The 19,432-nt window shown below is 41.5% G+C and overlaps 1 protein-coding gene across 1 annotated transcript in view; it reads right to left on the reverse strand.

The window, feature by feature from the left end:
• RMND5A (required for meiotic nuclear division 5 homolog A) overlaps positions 1–16,540 on the reverse strand; it is a 64,704-nt gene extending 48,164 nt beyond the window's left edge. Inside the window, exon 1 of the mRNA XM_069494039.1 lies at positions 15,956–16,540. Coding sequence (XP_069350140.1) covers positions 15,956–16,097 — 142 coding nt within the window. The 5' untranslated portion in view covers positions 16,098–16,540. The remainder of the gene's footprint in view (positions 1–15,955) is intronic.
• Positions 16,541–19,432: the final 2,892 nt, after the last annotated feature.

Genomic DNA, 19,432 nt, shown 5'->3' on the forward strand with positions numbered 1-19,432 from the left:
CCCTCCCAGGAGGTTGGGGGCGGGGGCTGAAAGTCCCAATCCTTTAATCATGCCTTGGACTTCCAGGTGACCAGCCCCATGCAGAAGCTATCAGCCAATATCAGCATATAAAAAGAGAGCACTTTAGAGATTTCAAGAATTTTAGGAAACACAGACAAAGACCAAATATATATTTTTAGCAATTCTTCAGAAAGTTAGAGAGTTACCATATGACCCAGAAATTCCACTCCTAGGTATGTATCCAAGACAATTGAAAACACAAAAGCCATCATACTTCCACAATGAAAAAAGTAAAAATAAAATAAAAACCACACATAAACTTGTGCACACAAATGTTCACAGCAGCACTATTCATAACAGACAAAAACTATAAACAATCCAAATGTCCAAATGATAAATGGACAAACAATGGATAATTCAGTCATAAAAAGAAATGAAGTACTGACACATACTAGAACATGGATGAAACTTGAAAACAAGTATTCAATGAGCCAGACACAATAGGTCACATATTGCATCATTCCATTTATATGAATTGTCCAGAATAGGCAAATCTATAATGACAGAAGTAGATTAATGTTTGTCAAGGGCTGGAGGGAGGGTAGAATAGAGAGTAACTGTTAATGAGTACTGGGTTTCTTTTGGGACTAATGTTCTGGAACTAGATAATAGTTATAGGTGCACAATTCTGTGAATATACTAAAAACCAATGAACTATAATACTTTTTTTAAAAGGAAGCCGTAACTTCTATCCATCCAGACATATTTGCTTCTATAACAAAGTCGGAAAAATACTAAAGAATAAAAAAGTAAGCTGAAGCCAGGCACGGTGGCTCACGCCTATAATCCTAGCACTCTGGGAGGCCGAGGAGGGAGGATCACTCGAGGTCAGGAGTTCGAGACCAGCCTGAGCAAGAGCGAGACCCCGTCTCTACTAAAAATAGAAATTATCTGGACAACTAAAAGTATATAGAAAAAATTAGCCAGGCATGGTGGCGCATGCCTGTAGTCCCAGCTATGCGAGAGGCTGAGGCAGAAGGGTTGCTTGAGCCCAAGAGTTTGAGGTTGCTGTGAGCTAGGGTGATGCCACAGCACTCTAGCCCAGGCAACAGAGTAGGCTGGGTGTGGTGGCTCATGCCTGTAATCCCAGCACTTCCAAAGGCCCAGGCCAGAGGACTGCTTGAAGCTGAGTTGAAGACTAGTGTGGGCAACAGAGTGAGACCATGTCTCTACAAAAAAAATTTTTTAAATTATTAAAAAACAAAACAAACAAACAAAAAAAAACAATAGCTGGGTGTGGTGGCACGTGCCTGTAGTCTCAGGTACTCGGGAGGCTGAGGTGGGAGGATCCCCTAAGTCCAGGAGTTCAAGGGTGCAGTGAGCTATGATTGCACCTGTTACACCTGTGAATAGCCACAGCACTCCAGCTCGAGTGATAGAGACCGTGTCTCCAGAAAAGAAAAAAAAAAAGGAATAAAAAAGCAGAAGCCAAGCTGGAGGAGAGAAGTTATCTGGAATTTACCAACTAAACTTCCATGCACCAACCCTGAAATCTATTGATATTTTCAAATCTTAGCAACTGAGATATATCTGTAGTTTGGTGCTGCTGTTACCCCTTTTCTTCCTTTATCATCCATAAGTTCCTCTACTTTTTGGTTTTCAATTTCATAAATGATAGATAATAGAAATATATGGTCAATTAATTAACATTGAGAGTTCTCACTATGGTCCAAGGAAAAATAATTTCTACAAGGTACCTGGAAGCTCAAGAAAAGTATAATGGAATAATCTGAAAGAGAAGCCTAGGAAAGCCCTGTTCAAAGAGAAAGATTCCAATGCATTCTCAAATGGATTCAGTGGAAAGCAGCCAAAGGTAAAAATGGGTTTGAAAATCACTATAATGACCAGACCGACTGGGACTCAACCAAACTTCTAAGTCCTAATGGGAGAGTTCTAATGTTCTTTTGATCTCTCTGCATGAAAACACAACCTTTTTCCAGGAGAACCTTTCTGTGAAAGAAATCTAATTGGATTCTGTTCCTAGAAGTAAAATGGGAAACTACTGTGACAGTCATCTTCACCATAACTAAACTACATTCAGGTTGGCCACTGTGGTGGTCACTTTTCACACAGGATAAAGTCCCACACCAACTGTGTCTTTCAGTATTATAAACTCAGGCCCCATACACAAGCATGAAAGAAACAGCTCTGAGGCAGTACACCACAAGCACTTTATAAAGTCACTTTTTTTTATTACGACTTGATTCAAAAAGTTTTCATATAAGAATATGCCTGTTAAATCCAAGCAAAGAACCAACATACATGGTTGGTCTAAGTTAAAAATATTTTCCTTTCAATAGTAATTTTTATTTTATAAAACAGATTTTAAGCATGATAATCTCAGAAATTAGAATAGTCATGGTTTCCTCCAAAATCAGACATTCACCAAACTAAATTAAACATAACTGAGTTAACTCCTACACTGTTTTTTATAAAGCCTAGCTAAGACTTCAATTTCTTCCCTTGGGGTTCACTGTCTGGACATCTCACTTGTACATTTATGTCTACTAGTTCCACAGAAACAATAAAGCATCCCATACTTCCCTATCAGAGTTTCACACTCTGTTATCAATAGTTATTTGTCTATCACTCCCACAAAATTAACTGAAGGTAAGAAACATGACTGCCTAATCCCCAACATTTGGCATGGTAACTGGCACATACTAGGCATTCAGTAACTATTTACTGAAAGAATAAATACAAAAATGAGGAATCGTGTATTGCATATTTTCAATTTCAAGCCCAGCACTGGAGACTGTCAGGTGCTACCAACACCCTGTGAAACTACCAGCAGTTTCACATTTAAAAGTTTACTGATCCCCCACTCTTCTCACAGAATGTTCAGTGTCTACTACACCATACCACGGCAGCCTAAGTTTTCCAAATACCAAATAAGTCAGGAAAATATTATATACTAAACGTGACATGTATTTCATTGCATTTCTGACAAATGTTGGGATAGTTTTCTTTTACAAACAAAGAAAATGTCTTTAAAGTGACTTGAGTCAAAGCACAAGCCTGTGAATACCTGGGTGGAGGGTTATTTGGAAGAAAGAACTTACAACTGGGAGGGGAGGGAGACTTTATTATGTGAGCATATTTTATTTGAAAATTGGCATGCACGTGTGTGTGTCTCTGTGTGTGTCTATTCGCCAATGACATTATTGTCTAAGTAGAAAATCCCAAGGAATTTACAGACACAGACACACACACACACACACACGCTCCTAGAACTAATAAGTGGAGTTCAACAAGGTCCTGGGATACAAGACCAACACAAACATAAACATACACACATGTGCATGCCAATTTTCAAATAAGACATGCTCACATAATAGTCTCCCTCACCCTTCCCCTCTCAGTTGTAAATTCTTTCTCTCTTCCAAATAACCCTCCACCCAAGAATTCACAGGCTTGTGCTTTAACTCAAGTCACTTTAAAGACAGTTTCTTTGTACAAGAAAACTATCCCAAGGTTTGTCAAAGATGCAATGAAATACATCTCAAGTTTATTATATTATATGTTCCTATAAAAATGTACCCTAAGTCAGAATATAGGAAAGTAGAACAAATTTACATATTAAAAGGGTGGCTGGTTTCCCACAAAACTAAAAATTATGTAATAAAATCCCTAGTTATACCTTGAATATAGTTTTAGCATTTTGTACCTACATTTGTTCTATTTTCTTCCTTACTGATCACAAGGCTTAAGACAACCATATGTCCAAATACATGACAAGATTCACTATTTTGGCCCAGCTAATACAATCAAGACAAAGTTATCATTAAGACTGACAACTATGTTTCTCATCCCTACTCAGTATGTGCACTTTCAATTTTCTGTCTGCCACTGATTTTTATGATGGAGGGAGGAAGGCTCAAATAATTGCACAAACACACACTGTTAAAGATAGCATTGCTAAAACTAAACAGCTGGCTGGTAGGCAGCACCACTACGCTGTAGCTTAAAATGTCTGCTCATCAGCAGACAAAAGTTATAATTTGGCCTATAAAAGGCAGTTTAAAGGTGTCAATTACACCATGAAATACATGCTACCCACAAGACAAACACACGAGAGATGAGACCCACCATAATCCAGAGTACTCTATAAAAAATGGTGACACACAACACAAAAAGGTATTGCTATGAGGATACTTATTTAGATTTATTTTAAAAAGGCTGAAAATGGCTGGGCACTGAGGTGCACACCTGTAATCCTAGCACTCCAGGAAGCCAAGGTGGGAGGACTGTTTGAGGCCAGGAGAAAGCCTGAACAACATAGTGAGACTCCATCTCTACAAAAACTAGACAACTTAGCCAGGCATGGTGGCGCATGCGCCTGTAGTTTCAGCTACTTGGGAGGATGAAGTAGGAGGATCGATCAATTGAGCCCAGGAGTAAGGTTGCAGTGAGCTAGCTACTGATGATGCCACTGCACTCTAGCTGGGGCAACATAGTAAGATTCTGTCTCAAAAAAAGAAGAAAAGACAAGTAAACTTCACCACTTAAGACTATTTTGGTGGAAATAAACAGTAGGATTCCCCAGAAATCACTAAGGCCTGACTTAAAATTTATGTAACTATCTTGAAGGCAGACAAAATTTTAAATATCCAAGTTTATAAATATTACATATATTGCATTTGAGCATTTCTGCATTATTAAAAGTTAACTTCACTTTCATAAAATGAACAGAGAACTTAAATTCAGAATTAAGTGGAAAGCAAAATGGACCACAAGTTTTGATGTAGATAAATACAAAGAAATTCATTTAGGAAACAATCCTAACTGTATCTAAATGAAAACTCAGACCTCATAGAGCCGTATTCCAGAATTCATTCTAGATTAGTTCCTTTAAGAAAACATGAAGCAACAACAAAAATAAATAAATGGGACTTAATTAAATTAAAAAGCTTCTGCACAGCGAAGGAAATAATCAACAGAGTGAACAGACAAACTATAGAATGGGAGAAAATATTCACAAACTGTATATCCAACAAAGAACTGATGCCCAGAATCTACAAAAAATTCAAACAAATCAGCAAGAAAAAAACCAATCCCATCCAAAACTGGGCAAATGACATGAACAGACCTTTCTCAAAAGATAGACAAATGGCCAAAAACCATACGAAAAAATGCTCAACATCACTAAACATCAGGGAAATGCAAATTAAAACTAGAATGAGATACCACCTTACCCTATCTGAATGGCTATTACTAAAAAGTCAAAAAACAATAGATGCTGGTGTGGATGCAGAACTGCAAATTAGTATAACCTCTACAGAAAACAGTGGTAGATCCAGCAATCCCACTGCTGGGTATCTACCCAAAGGAAATAAAGCCATCTCATCAAAAAGACACCTGCACTTGAATGTTTATCGCACCACAATTCACAATTGCAAAGATGTGGAATCGACCTAAGTGCTCTTCAATTCAAGAATGGATAGAGAAAATGTGGTGTATATGTATACCATGGAGTACTACTCAGCCATAAAAAGGAATGAAATGTCATTTGCAGTAACGTAGAAGGAACTGGAGACCATTATCCTAAGTGAAGTATCTCAGGAATGGAAAACCAAACACCATATGTTTTCACTAGTAAGTGGGAGCTAACAGATAGGTACACATGGGTGCAAAGCAATATAAAGGACATGAGAAACCATGGAAGCGGGCAGGACTGGAGGGTGTGGTATAAAAATGTACCTATTAGGTACAAGTAACACTACTCTGGTGATGGGAATACTCAATAGTCCTGACTTAAACATTACAGAAGACATCTATGTAATAAAAACACTTGTATCCCCTTAATATTTTGAAATTAAAAGAATTTAAAATAAACATTAAAATCGAAAAAGCCAGAAAAAAAAAAATGAGGCATCACTAAGGTGGCTGGAGAGGGGAAAAACTCCGTATCTCAGTCTTATGAAAGCCTTAGTACCTTAAAATAAACAAAACGAAACCAAGACAAAGCAGGAAAAACAAGTCAAAAGGAATGGAGAATTATTACATTTAGATTCAATTAACATTTTTGAGTGCTAAAGGCTGAGTCAGTAGTGTTGAAGGTACTTTCCCACATTACCAGTTTCTAGACAGATTAAGAAATTTAGGATGGGAATAAAAAGAGATAATAAATAGGGTCTAAGACTGATTCTAGAAAAGTCATTGACAAAGTGAACATGGATATCATTGCGAAGTATTAGAAAAGAAAAACCTGAAACTTGAAAATGTTGGTATTAAAAAAATAATAAATGACTGTCTCATACTGAGTAGTAAACTAAACTGTGGCCTATTGAAGCTTTGGATTTCTTGTGAGCTGCCTCAGCACCTAGGGCACAAGAGCTGCTCAACAGAGATTTACTCAGAGGAAGGAAAAGGCACAAATAGAACACACTCATTTTTATCTGGAGGCGGTACACACAGAAAACAAAAACTTTTTTCAGTGTATTAACAGCTGGTAAATCTGCAAAGCAAAAGAAAGTATGGTATTTGGTGTTCAACCCCTGACCTTTCAGAACAGAACAGTGGATTCACAGACAGGCGTTCTGATCCAGAGAGGTTATTAAAGACCAATGCATCAAAACCACAGGCATAGTGTGCTGTAAAACCAAACGTGAGAAAAAATTAAAACAAGAAAGTTTATATTTAAGAGCTAAATTACATGGTCCAGACTAACAGGGCTCCTGGAGCAGAGAACAAGATCAATGATTGTCATAGGGAAGAAAGGAAAGGCCTCAAAGTATATGAGGGAAGAACTGCAGAGAGAGAAGAAAAAGGGAATACAGACAAAAAATTTTTAAATATCTGCTAGACAGTCCCATTTTAGAGAGCCCACTCACTGCCTTCAAATTCAAAATATAGAGACTTAATCTCTAGGCATATTTATCTCTTAAAATGGGTAGTTGAACCACATAAAGTTCCTTGTAGCATTTTAATGTTGACTTCATATTTAAAAATCAAACTCAGATTTCTAACTTCCCCTCTCCTAAACTTTCTATTTTCTTTCTGATTCCATAATTATCTGCCCGTCACTCATGCTCAAAACCTTAGATTAACCCTTGATTTTTCCAGCCATTCTCTCCTACACTGGCAGACTCCATCTATGCACCAAGTCCTTCCCTTAGATGATCCCTTCCAAGAGTGGGAAATCTGTGGCCCTGAGGCCACATGTGGCCTTCTGGATGCTTGAGTGTGACCTTTTGACTGAATCCAAATTATACAGAACAAATCATTTTAATAGAGGGATTTGTTCTACAAAGTTTGGATTCAGTCGAAGATCTGGAGAGCTAGGGCCACATGTGGCCTTGAGGCCACAGATTTCCCCATTCCCCTCACTCCCAACTCCAATCCAACCTAAATACTGCTGACAACTGATCACCAATCATGCCTGTCCCATTCCTATTTAAAACATCCCTACCCCACCTCAAAGTCATTCAGTATCTTCCCAGTCTACTACTCACTGCCCCCATCTCCATGGCTTTATAAAACCTGATTTCGATTTAATTTCAACGCATTTATCCCATTTCCCCTCAACCTGGTCCTTCACCTCTCACTCCTCTACACTTTTGTTTTTGTCATCCTCCCCTCCAGGTGCTCCATCCTGTCTACTATCCACATTCAATATCTGGTACTAAAACTTCCCACAAGGTGAGAGAAGAGTCTCTCTCCCTGTCTTAAATCCTACCCCTTCTTTTTTGTACCACTCATTCAGCATTTGGCCTTTTTATATAACCTTGCATTACTGGGTATTGTTTTTGTTTGCTTGCTAAAAACTAGATATTTAATACAAAGTTCTTAGAGGTTGAGAATGCTTGTCCTTTGTAACTCCCGCAAGATTTAGCCTAGTTCCACATATAATTGGTGATTAATAACTATTGATTAGGTGATCTGAAGTTCAGTGAAATAAAACCCGCTCCCACGCAGTTCTTTCTAAGGGCTCCCTCTCAGCCCATTTCTCTGAATTACTAGTGTTTATACTAACCAGAAGCACTGTTATAAACAAGTGCAGACTCATCTTCTCAACTAGCCTCCAAGTTCCTAGAGGACTAGGGCCATGTATAATGTTTCTTTTAAAAGAAGTCTCTCCTCATCTCCTCCCAAACATCTTCATGTATCCGTAAGATGAATTAAATCTATATGGATTCCGCAGGTATAGAAACTCATCAGAGATAACACATAGCCTGTAAGAGGAGAAATCACCACCCAGGCCTCAATCTTAAGTAGAGAAAGATTTAGTGATATAAGCCTTTTGACCTCCCCAAACAATCTTTTCAAACAACCGTTTTGAGCTCAGCCATACAATCACCAAGCCCAAACAAGGTGAAAGCCTCCTATATTTTTCTGAAACTCTAGAGTTCTGCCAGATATTCCAGTCTCTGCTCTTTGAAGTGCTCGGCTAACATCTACTCTAAGAAGTTCCAGAAGTTTCTGCCACTCTTCTACAAACTCTTGGAGCTTTCAAAGAAATGTCCAGTTAGAGAGCATCATCTCCCTGGTCTCTATCAACTTCTGGAAGTACCATGGGACTCAGGGCCAGGGCCCTCCACAATTCTCCCTAAAATGCATTTTGGGGTCATTTTCAAATATCCCAAAAGACTTACAGATGAAGCAGCAGGGCCCCAAATAAAAATAAGTCAGTTTTAGTATTTCAAGTGCACAGTTTGCTAAAACACCATTTTCACCATTCTAACGTCTAAGAGACCTAAGACGTGAAGACAATGGAAATTTCTCCATTAGTTCTAGTAAGATATTAATAGTATCACAGAAGTGTTGGCAAGTTTATCCTCACCAGTGTTACTATCCAGAGTTAGAAACTACTTAAGAGATAAAATAACCTTAGGAAAATGATTTTATTGTGCCAAGCATTTAAGTAATTTCAAATGAGTCTTCAAGAGTAATATGAACCAAGTTGTATTCTCTAGTCTATGAATCAAGTTATATTAATAATTCAGTATTTGAATTATAAGAACATTATATTTAAATAGTTAGGAAGCAAAGCGAAAGCTGAGAAGTAAAGGTTGGGCCAGTCAGGAAAATAGAGAACATTTTATTGATGTAACATGCAGCTGTTCAGCTATAACAAACATATTACTACCATCTGGGTACAACTGTTCCTTCCCAGAACTGTCTCTCCTCTACCTGATGAATAGTGGATCACATAGCCATACAACTCCTGACACAGGGTGAGCAGAACTAAAGGTGGCCAGAGGATTTCATGACCGGGCCCCAATTACGGGATTCAGGGAGAAGCCCCAAAACAAGATAATAAAGATACTCTCTGGAAACCTTGTTAGAAAAATAGAAAAAAGGCCATGTTCCTGTCTTTTGAGCTCCATCGGCCATCTTCACCCCCATGTAGAGAAAACTCCCCCGAGAATGAAGCCAACCACAGAAAGCACAGTTGACAGAGGAAGGGAACACAATCTCAGTCCTGATGACATCCTTTGTAGCCCTGGAGCCAGCCAGGCCTAAACTTTGTCTATTTCATTATGTGTCAACACATTCCATTTTAATTAAAACTACTATGTCACCTGCAACCAAAATACTCAATAATATATCAGTCTAAATGAATAAGGTGCCAAATAACAAAAAATTATCTCCTAAGTAAGCCTGGAAAAGAATGGCTAACAAAGTTAAATCTATTTCTAAACTCAATAGGAAACACCAATACTGACCTATTCTTCTTACCACCTAAAATAGCTGAGGTAACCCAGTAGCCATCCACCCAAACTTTTATTTATCATCTACTTTGCAGACTAGATGGTAAATGCAGATATCAAATTGTATTCAATTCAAAACTGAAGTCATTATTCTCTCAAGAGTGTCTTGCTAGTATTTAGCAAAAGTTTGGGTAACAAATGAATACCCTGGCTATGTGGTCTACTCCAAGTATACCAAATAAGGCTGAAAAAGTAAACAAACCATTACTCTACCCTGATCATTTTACTTTCATTCAACACAATACATTCAATGCTGGTGGGCTCTGAAAAGCACAGAGCATTTATATATACAAACAAATAAGCATACTTTTCAACATATATGTATAATACACACGACCCAAATTCTAGAGTGGAAGGCCATAACTAACATGCAGCCCTCAACCTCTGGTTTGTGTCTACTGATGCAATGTCATGCCACAGAAATGAGTTAAAAATGTTACCTGCATAATTTGTTTTTCTTTCATGCTTACTTGCCTACTTACCTTCCTGTGTGTTACCCTCAAATTTTAAAAAAGGGAGCAGTTCTGAAACTAGTAACCAAATTTTCAACGGTTTCTTTGATTCAACAAAGAGATAAATAAAGGTAGGAGTTATGGTTTAAATGAGTTTTACTACTGGGAGTCATACCACACCCGCATATAAAGTTCTTTTAGGCTAATATAGTACATGTTGATCATGCCAACAGATGAAAGTGTCTTTACCAACATGCAAAATGAAATGATACTAAGCCTAAGTCACAGTAAGTGGCCAATGTCTTAAAGAAAAAAAGAACAATGACAAATTATCATTTTCCTGGATTCTTTAAAAAACAACTTTCCATAAGCTGGCATCTTTGTGAAGTGGGCAATTAGGTGGTCAGGAACAAGAATGGGAGAGAGACGTTTTACTGTATATTCTTTTTTATTGTTTGGATTTAAACCATTTAAAAGTACTATCTACTCAAAATAAATAAATAAAACTTAAATCCAGGGTGGGTGTTGTGGCTCCCATCTGCAATCCCAGCACTCTGGGAGGCCAGGAAGGAGGATCCCTTCAGGCTAGGAGTTGGAGAACAGCCTGGGCAACATAATGAGATCCTTTCTCTACAAAAAATAAAAATAATAATAATAAAAAAAAACAATTAGCTAGGAGTGGTGGCACATGCCCATAGTCCTAGCTACTCAAGAGGCCTGAGGCAGGAGGACTGCCTGAGGCCAGGAGTTCAAGGTTACAGTGAGAGTGAGCTATGATCACACCACTGCACTCTAGCCTGGACAGCAAGCAAGACCCTGTTTCAAAGAAAAAAAAAAAGTTAAATTCAGAGAATTCCTTGAGAGTCATTTTCAGAAACTACATCAGAATTCCATTTAACAGTCTAAAAATAATTTAAAAAAATACCGCACATCTTTTACTATTACAAATACTATAATTTTCTCAAATATATTTTAACAGGTACTGAAATCATTCCAATAGTTTCAGCCTAATCTTCTTTCACCAAATGTGAATTTAGACTATCAGCAATAAATGATATATAGTTCTTTTCTGCTCTCCCACCACAGAAGTGCTAATGGGAAACAAAATATATTTGCCCATAAAAAAATAAATGCTAAAAAACATATTATCACAAGTCAAATCACCAAAATTTAACCACACTACTTATCTGTTAACCAAGGGTTGTCCAACGTGTGGTTCCCATACCACTGATATGAATAATTTTAGTTGGTACATGAATTAATATTTTATAAGCTATGAATGTATTTTAATATGTAGTTTATACCTAACACACCAAATCTATGACTTCATAAATATTACTGCTTAGAATGAGGATTAATCTACTTTAAGTAAAAGCATGAATTCACCTGCAAACTAAGAGCACACATATGTGAGTGAAGTTTGAGAAGTACCAGTGCATCATCCAAATTAGATCAAGGGCACACTGGGAATGATCACCAGTCTGCACAAACCATACTGAATCCTAAATTAGACCAAAATTCATGCTGACAGGGAAACTCTCACTGACAGGCTGGCACAACTAAATGACAGGAGTGCTCTCCTCTCCCCTCAGAGTTGGGGAATTTAAGAGAACCAAAAGTTCAATCAAAACAATTAAGGATGAGAATCAGCGCCCAAAACAATTCTTGAACTTCTGGCAAATTAGGTTAAAAACTGGGCTGGATGCCGGGACTCACATCTATAATCTCAGCACTTTGAAGGCAGAGGCGTTATTGCTTGAGGCCAGCAGTTTGAAACCAGCATGGGCAACACGGTGAGAACCCATCACTATAAAAATTTACATTAAAAAAAAAATTAGCTGGGCATGGTGGTGCACACCTGCAGTCCTAGCTACTCAGAAGGCTGAGGCAGGAAGATCCCTTGAGCCCAGGAGTCTGAAGCTGAGTGAGCTATGATAATGCCACTGCATTCCAGCCTGGATGGTAAAGTGAGACCCTGGCTCAAAAAAAAAAAAAAGGTATTACCTTCCCACACCAACACCTCACCACAGACTTCCCATTTACCACGAACAGTTATCACTATTCCTTTTACCTTGAGCACCCCACTGCAGCCTCTGGATCGTTCTCCATCCTCCTATCTATCACCCTAAGGTTTCTAAGGCACTCTCAAGGGCCCCAAGAGAAGTCCTTAGAGTCAGTCTCCAGGAAAAACAATGGATCAGGCCTCAGCAGAACTCCTCTTTAGTATTCTCCCTAATTCTTTACTGCCCCTGTATACTTCTATTACACTTACATTAATTATCCCTGAACCACCAAAATTCCCCTACTGGCTATGGCACCGAGTCAACACCTGCACTTCCCTCTCATAGCCTTCCTCATATGCCACCTTTATTCCTCTGCCGTAGGCCTGACACCCCCATTAAAAAAAAGAAAAAATGCTGACACCACATCACTCTGTCTCAAAAAAGAAAGAAAGAAAAGAAAAAGGTGTTCCTTCTCTCAGGCTGATGGACTTGGTTAGAGATGGATTAAATGGCAGAACACAAAGTAATCCAGCAGGTCTGAGTGGATTATCCATCGTATACTATCTTCATTCCCCCAAAAGTATGTACATTAAGAAACTGGCATTTTTAAAGAGATGATTGGTAAGAGAAATTTTATATGAAAGAATTCCAGGCTATACAGAGACGATTTAGAGTAGCTGAGAAATTTCAGGGGTCACTATAGGACCATTTCCAGGCCTGCTGCCAGGTTAACCCCCTTAGGGCAGTGTTTACAACCTGGAATAAGTGTGGTGAGAACAATGGGCTTAAATTCCATATACATACGATCAGTTTCCACCACAAACTAACCTAACTGTGCTCATCTAGTATAATTCACAACTTTAGAGGGAAAAAAAAATTTAAACATAAATTGTAATTCATCCTCAGAAACTGATCACCTGAGCCTAACTAAAGGACACTTCTGAAACAGGCAGTCACTGTATGATGCAATGATGTGTCCTACATAGGACCTTGGGAGATCTGTATAGTCCCCAAGATTCTTCTTTATTCATACCACATTCTTGCAAGAATATTACCACACATAAACTTAGGGAATGAGATCCAAAGCCCTGACAGAGGGATCCCAATTGGAGCCCCTCTCTCAGGTCACAGGAGCCCACTAAATCACTTGCCCAGACAGTACATTCAGAAGCCCTGAAAATTTCCCTTTAAACTTGAAAATGAAATTCCAAATTCGGTTTTCAGTAGATATACCTTAAGAATGATATATTTAAGATTCAATGTAATATCCACCACATCATCTACAGAGAAAGTCTAATTTAGAAATTATCTACTTTGAAAAATATCATAACCCAGGTACCAAAGCATGTTTAACTTCCCGTAAAAGAACACCAAAAGAAAGAAGATAGATTTGATTTTGGAAACTAGATCTGGCACTAGTATTTATTTTCTTTCACATTTTATAACTACCTTCAGTCATTTAATCCTATTATTAAAGAATTAAAGGAAATCAAAGAGATACCAATATAAGACCAGCAATTTGGAAGACAAAAGGGTAAAAATTAGGAAGCTGAAAAAGGAACACTATGCATAACTAACCAAGTCAGACTGTTTTAACAGCATAGCATACTGGTGGCTAATTCCCTTCAAACAACAAATTTCTAGAGAAGTTTCCTGATACCAAGCAAAGAGGTCTAATGCCGGCTTTGCTAACTCCTCACAATCATTTTATTCATCTGAGATTGGCCCTAAATTCCCTAAAACAAAGCTTACAATCACATCCTCCTTCAACTAATATCCTCTCTCTTATGGAAGAAATGTACTTTACTTTCCATCTTTTTCCTCTCAAACCCTGCATATCCAACCCCTCAATCTCTGACCTGGTCCCTAAAAAGGAAATCTTCCTTCCATCTCTCCAAGTCCAGGCCCTTCATTCATTCTTTTTTCCCACTGGTTCCTTCCTTTTAGTCTTTTACAAGACAAAGATTTCCTTGTGGGTGGGGAGAGAATACTTTCCATCACCTCCATCACCCCAAAGGAGCAGCCTTGGGTTTCCTTACACCTCAGTTACACAGAAGGTTACAGACTCCCAATAGCCAATCAACAGCCGACCAACCTCTCTTTTTCTAAGCCCCTACCCTTTTCCCTTTCTGCTGGCCCTGCCTTGGCTCTCTATTCTCCAAGAAAAATTCAAGGTTGTGGTTAGATACTACCGTGTTTCCTCCTTGCATCCTAAGTGATCCCCTCCACTGTCATCTTCTTAGAAAGGACATCAGAAAACACTCATAGACCTATGTATCTCCAGCCACCAGCAAATATTAAGCCCTTGACTCTACCTCACCTGTCCAAAATCAAAGCCTTCCCAGGATTCCCCCTCTATTCCACCTCCACTTCATTTCTACCACTGTATTATCACCACCAAGTCAGTAAAACTTCCTTTCACAGGTAGCCACCAAGGTCTGCCCATTTTTTCCATACTAATATTGTAACTCCTAATGGCTAACATGGTTTTTCCACATTAATATTTTGTCCGCTACGGTTGCACGTTTGCTTTTTTCCCCGGAGTTCAAAAGTGAGAGCAGTGTCCAGAATGAGAAGTTGCTGTAACACTCCCTCACCCTCGACTAGCACTCACCCTCAACTGAAAAGCAGTCTGGGGGGCAAGGTGTGGAAAAATGGAGAACAGAGAAGCTTGGTTGATGCCACTGCCGTCATCTCATCTGCCACAAACATCTGCATTTTTCCCCAGCTACCAAACCATCTTTTACATAAATTTCTGTACAGCCCCCAAGTTGAAAGGGCCCCCGAAACCTCTTGAATAAACCCATGAAATAAGAAGTCCTTTACTTCCTGATCAGAACAAATCATCATAGTGACTGTATGAATGTGAAGATACCAAATATCTGACGTTATTTTAAAAACCAGAAAACCCCCAAAACCCCTTCTCAGTCGGCCTCCACAAGTTAAATTAACTTTGGCAAATTACTTGTCACCAGGGCCTGGGGCAATAATAAAATAATCTAGCCGAAACCTACAGAAAAATCTGTTTTCTGAAAGGAAAAACTTAACGAGGTAAGGCAAGCAACTAACAAGCCACAATTTGCTTCAGCAAAAGTCGCCCGTTCTCAGTCTCTGCAGAGGCTACACTAGGAACCACGTCAGAGCTGCTGCGGAGTTCAGAGGAGCTCCTTCCACAGAGCAGTCAAAATTTGAAGTTGCAGGAGCGGCTGTCCTGTTAACCCACAGCTAAGAATAACACTCGACTTTCCAAAATAAAAAACACGAGGAGAAAAAGTCCCCGGGGCAAGGATGCAGGACGAGGCAGAAGGAAGGGGCTTCCAGCACTTAGCCTCATCTGTTAGCCTTGAGTTGGACGCAATTCGCGCACCTCCCGCCCCAGGACCGCGCCGCGAGGACCACGTGAGACCCCCGGGGCCGGGTCAGGGCGAGCGACGCCCGCCCAGAGAGGGCGCCAGTTTGCAGGTGCGGGAGACTGCCCCTCGCCCACGTTTAACCCGGCTCCCGGCCGGGTTTCCGGGTAGTTCGCGCTCATTCTGAATTAGCCGCGAGGTTGCGCCAGGTTCGAGGTAAACCAGGCAGGATGAGAAGGAAAAGTCACAGGGGTCTGAGGGCCTCTGCGCCTCAGGGGAGACGCGGGCCAGACCTCAGCCGCCAGGGTGGGTTCCGGCCGCGGGGCTAGGGCTGGGGCGGTGGGCCCAGCCCCGCGCGCCCACCCGGGCCGCCTTACCGTGGCTCTGCAGGATCTCGTGCTTGAGGCCGCCCGTGTAGTCGATCAGCTCCTCCAGGCCGCGCTCGCACAGCTGCCCGTAGCCCGAGAACTTGTGCAGCACCTTCTCCAGCTCTCGCTCCACCGTCACGCACTGATCCATGCCGGAGGCGGCGGCGCTCGGCTCCCCGGCGCCCGGGTGTCCGCAGCCGTTCGGCCCGGGCCCCGCCGAGGCCGCGTCTTGCTCCTCGTCCCCCAGGCGGGCGGCGCGGGCGGCTAAGGCGGCGGGCGAGCTAGCCACGGCGCCGGGGGAGCCCCGCGCAGCCAGTGCCCGCCTGCCCCATGGCGCCCCGGCCCCCCAGCGCGTCGCCGCCGCTCTCTCTCGCTCGCCCCACCCGGCCCTACGTCCTCGGCCCCCGCTCGCAGCGTTCGGGTGTCCGCGGCGGCGCCGCTGATTGTTTTTGTTTTCACGGGAACCGACCGATGACCTGGTTCTCCCGGGCGGCACCAAGCGCCGCCGGCGGGGGGGAGGGGAAACAGCCAACCCAGCGAGGGAAGGAGGCGGCGCGGGCCGTACCAAGCACACCCTCGAGGGGGAGCAGCCCGGAGAGCGCGGGCGGAGGAACACTAGGGTCGCAGGCACGCGCCGCAGCTCTAAAGGTGTGGGCCGTACCGAGCGGAAGGCGTGTAAGGGAAAGGGCTAGGGTGGAGCGAGGACCCAATTGGCCCGAGAAGCTAAACAGGGAACTTTGGAGACAGCCACAACGCTCGGAGAGCGCTACAACTACGCGCTCCGTAAACAAGAGGGTGGAAACCATCTCTAGCCACTCCGCCCAGAAACGGAGAAAACGAACCAATGGGCGCGGGGAGTACGTAAGGAACCAACGTCCTCCAATCCCTAGCCGAGGCGTAAACCTTCAGCCAATCCGGGTTGAGGGGCCAAACCAATGGACATCACTGTTGGAGGGGGTACTTGGAAATCGTACCGAGAAAACAGTCGTTTGTGGAAAGCTGTGGGGAAAACAAGGCAAAAGTAAAAAGGGCTGTTTCCCATAGGACTTTGTCGTAGCTATAATTTATTTTGTCTCTTCACCGCTCTCATTCCGAACTTTTGTAAACGGATCCGCCTCCACAGATGAAAGAACCAAGCCAGGCCGCCCAAGGGCGGTGGTGCTGTGGGCGGGGGGCGCTAACGGGAATTAAAGGTGGGGGCATTTCTGTGGGACGGTGAGGGGAACTGCTTGCTGGTCGCGAGGGGCCGGCGCTGGGCGTCAGTGCTGCCCTGGCGGCTGCGACACCCAGGTCACACTCCCCAGCGCCCGTTCGGCCGCGGCCTTTCGGCCTGTACCCTCTCTTGCCTGGCTGCCTCCCCCCCGCGCCATGTGCCGGGGAGCTTCGCGGAGTGGAAAGAACACGCGCCGGAGAGCTGGACAGCCCGGCCCTTGACCCTTAGGAGCTTTATTCCATTGAATCGGATTGGGTTTCTCTTCCTCGGGTCGCCATGGCGCCTCCAACCTTGGCCTATACCCCCTTGCTCTTTCGCTGTAGCAACCTTTGCGTTTCTCGAAGGAACCCAGGTAGTTCTTGCTTCAGGGCCTCTCCACTTGCCCTTTCCTTGACCTGGAAAACTCTTCCTCCTACCTTCCTCATCCTAAAGTTTAAGTTCACTTGTCTTCTTTGAGGGTCCTCCCGTGACTACACTAATGTAGCTTCTATCTTCCCGCACTTCCTCCTCTATCACTGTATCATATTTATCATAATAGCTATTATAATATAAGTTTTATTATTTTCACACCATTTAAAATCCGAAATGATCTGATTTATTTTACTGTTTTGTCTGCACCACTTCAATAAAACCATGAAGGCAGGCCCCTTGCCTGGTGTGTTTTGTTTTTTTGTGTTTTTTTGTTGTGTGTGTTTTTTTGTTTTTTTTTTTTTGTTTTTTTGCCTAGAACAGTGCCTGGAAACGTGGTAGGCAATCTTTTATTTTCTCTTTTTTTTTTTTAATTAAGGTGATAACCTTTTTGAGCCTCAATTTCCTTTTTTATAATTTGGAAATAATTGGAATTAATAATACTTCACTAGATTGTTAGACTAAATGAGATATTAATAATACATGTAAATGCCCATAATAGGCACATGATAGCCGCATGACGAAAGAAGATGGTTATTATAAGAGTAGCCCCAATTGATGCTATTACAGATCTCCTTTCATCTCCCTACTTACCCCATTTTGCTTTCTCCCTCTTGGCAGGTGGCCCTGATTCCTGTTTCACTGAGATAAAAAAAAAAAATCCCGCTCCAGCAACCCTCTGCCACTCTGCTCAAAGTATTGCTGTCTACCATCCATTTTGTGAATGTTTCATGTACTCAAAGGAAGAGGGGTCCCTTCTCCCTTCCCAGAACAACTCTGGGACCTTCAGGCTTCATCTCGCCCTTGTCCAGATCTTCCTCCTGTCCCTCTGCGGTAAGTTCTTCCTTTCTGTTTCAGGTGGAATGGCTCTGAACTACTTGAGGGTGTGGGGGAATCTTCATTGAACCCTCCTCAAGCTGTTTCCCTTTTCCTCAGTCCTTTCACTGCCAAACTGCCTAGATAGATCTATGCTGGCTCCTCCCTTTACTCCAAGTATCTCCTTGATAAGCTCAGTCATCCTTTTTTCAGTCTTTTTTTCCTCAAAGGCTTGTTATAATATGAAATAATCCATGTAAGGCACTCAACATAATCCCCCATGCAAGGTAAGAGCTATTATTACCACTGATGAGAAATAATCAATGAATCTTCATTACCTACAGCTTCAAATCCTAACTCTCAGCTACATAGTCTGCCCAGTGTTGCAACCTATTGCAATTCCCTATCCAAGTGCCAACGACTTCTACACTCTCAATGTGAACTGAGTATAGTTCATTGATGCGTTTCTTTATTCTCAGTTTTTCAAACCTTCTCTTTCTTCAAGTAACAGGACAAGTCTTTATTGACACCTAGAACCTAGGCCTGCACTCTTCAATACAGTAACCACCAGCCACGTGTAACTATTTAAATTAAAATGTAAGCTCAATAAATTAAAAATTTTGTTCCTCAGTTGTACTAACCTCATTTCAAATGTGGCTGGTGGCTACTCATTAAGCACCACAGAATAAACATATTCATCACTGTGGAGAGTTTGAAACAGTGCTGATCTAGACCATGATCACAGTAAAGTTACCAGCCCCACCTTTAACTACTGTAGGACTTCTCTGTGCAAGTCATCTAATGCCCAAGTGCATATCACCCCCAAATTGTTAGTTAACTTTTCCAACTTGTACCTTATTTATTCAATTAGATTGTTAGCTTCCAGATCAGGACTGACTGCTTTTTCTCTCCCACAATTTTATTAGCATAAAAAAAGTGCCCTATGTATTTGTTAAAGGAAATCTCGAGAATAAACAAATTGAAGAGACTTCAAAGTTAGCTGAGAAGAGAGAGAAAAATAGTACTTGTAAGGGCAGAGACTTTTATGT

Source organism: Eulemur rufifrons, chromosome 19 (genome assembly GCF_041146395.1).
Source record: "Eulemur rufifrons isolate Redbay chromosome 19, OSU_ERuf_1, whole genome shotgun sequence".
NCBI lineage: Eukaryota > Metazoa > Chordata > Mammalia > Primates > Lemuridae > Eulemur > Eulemur rufifrons.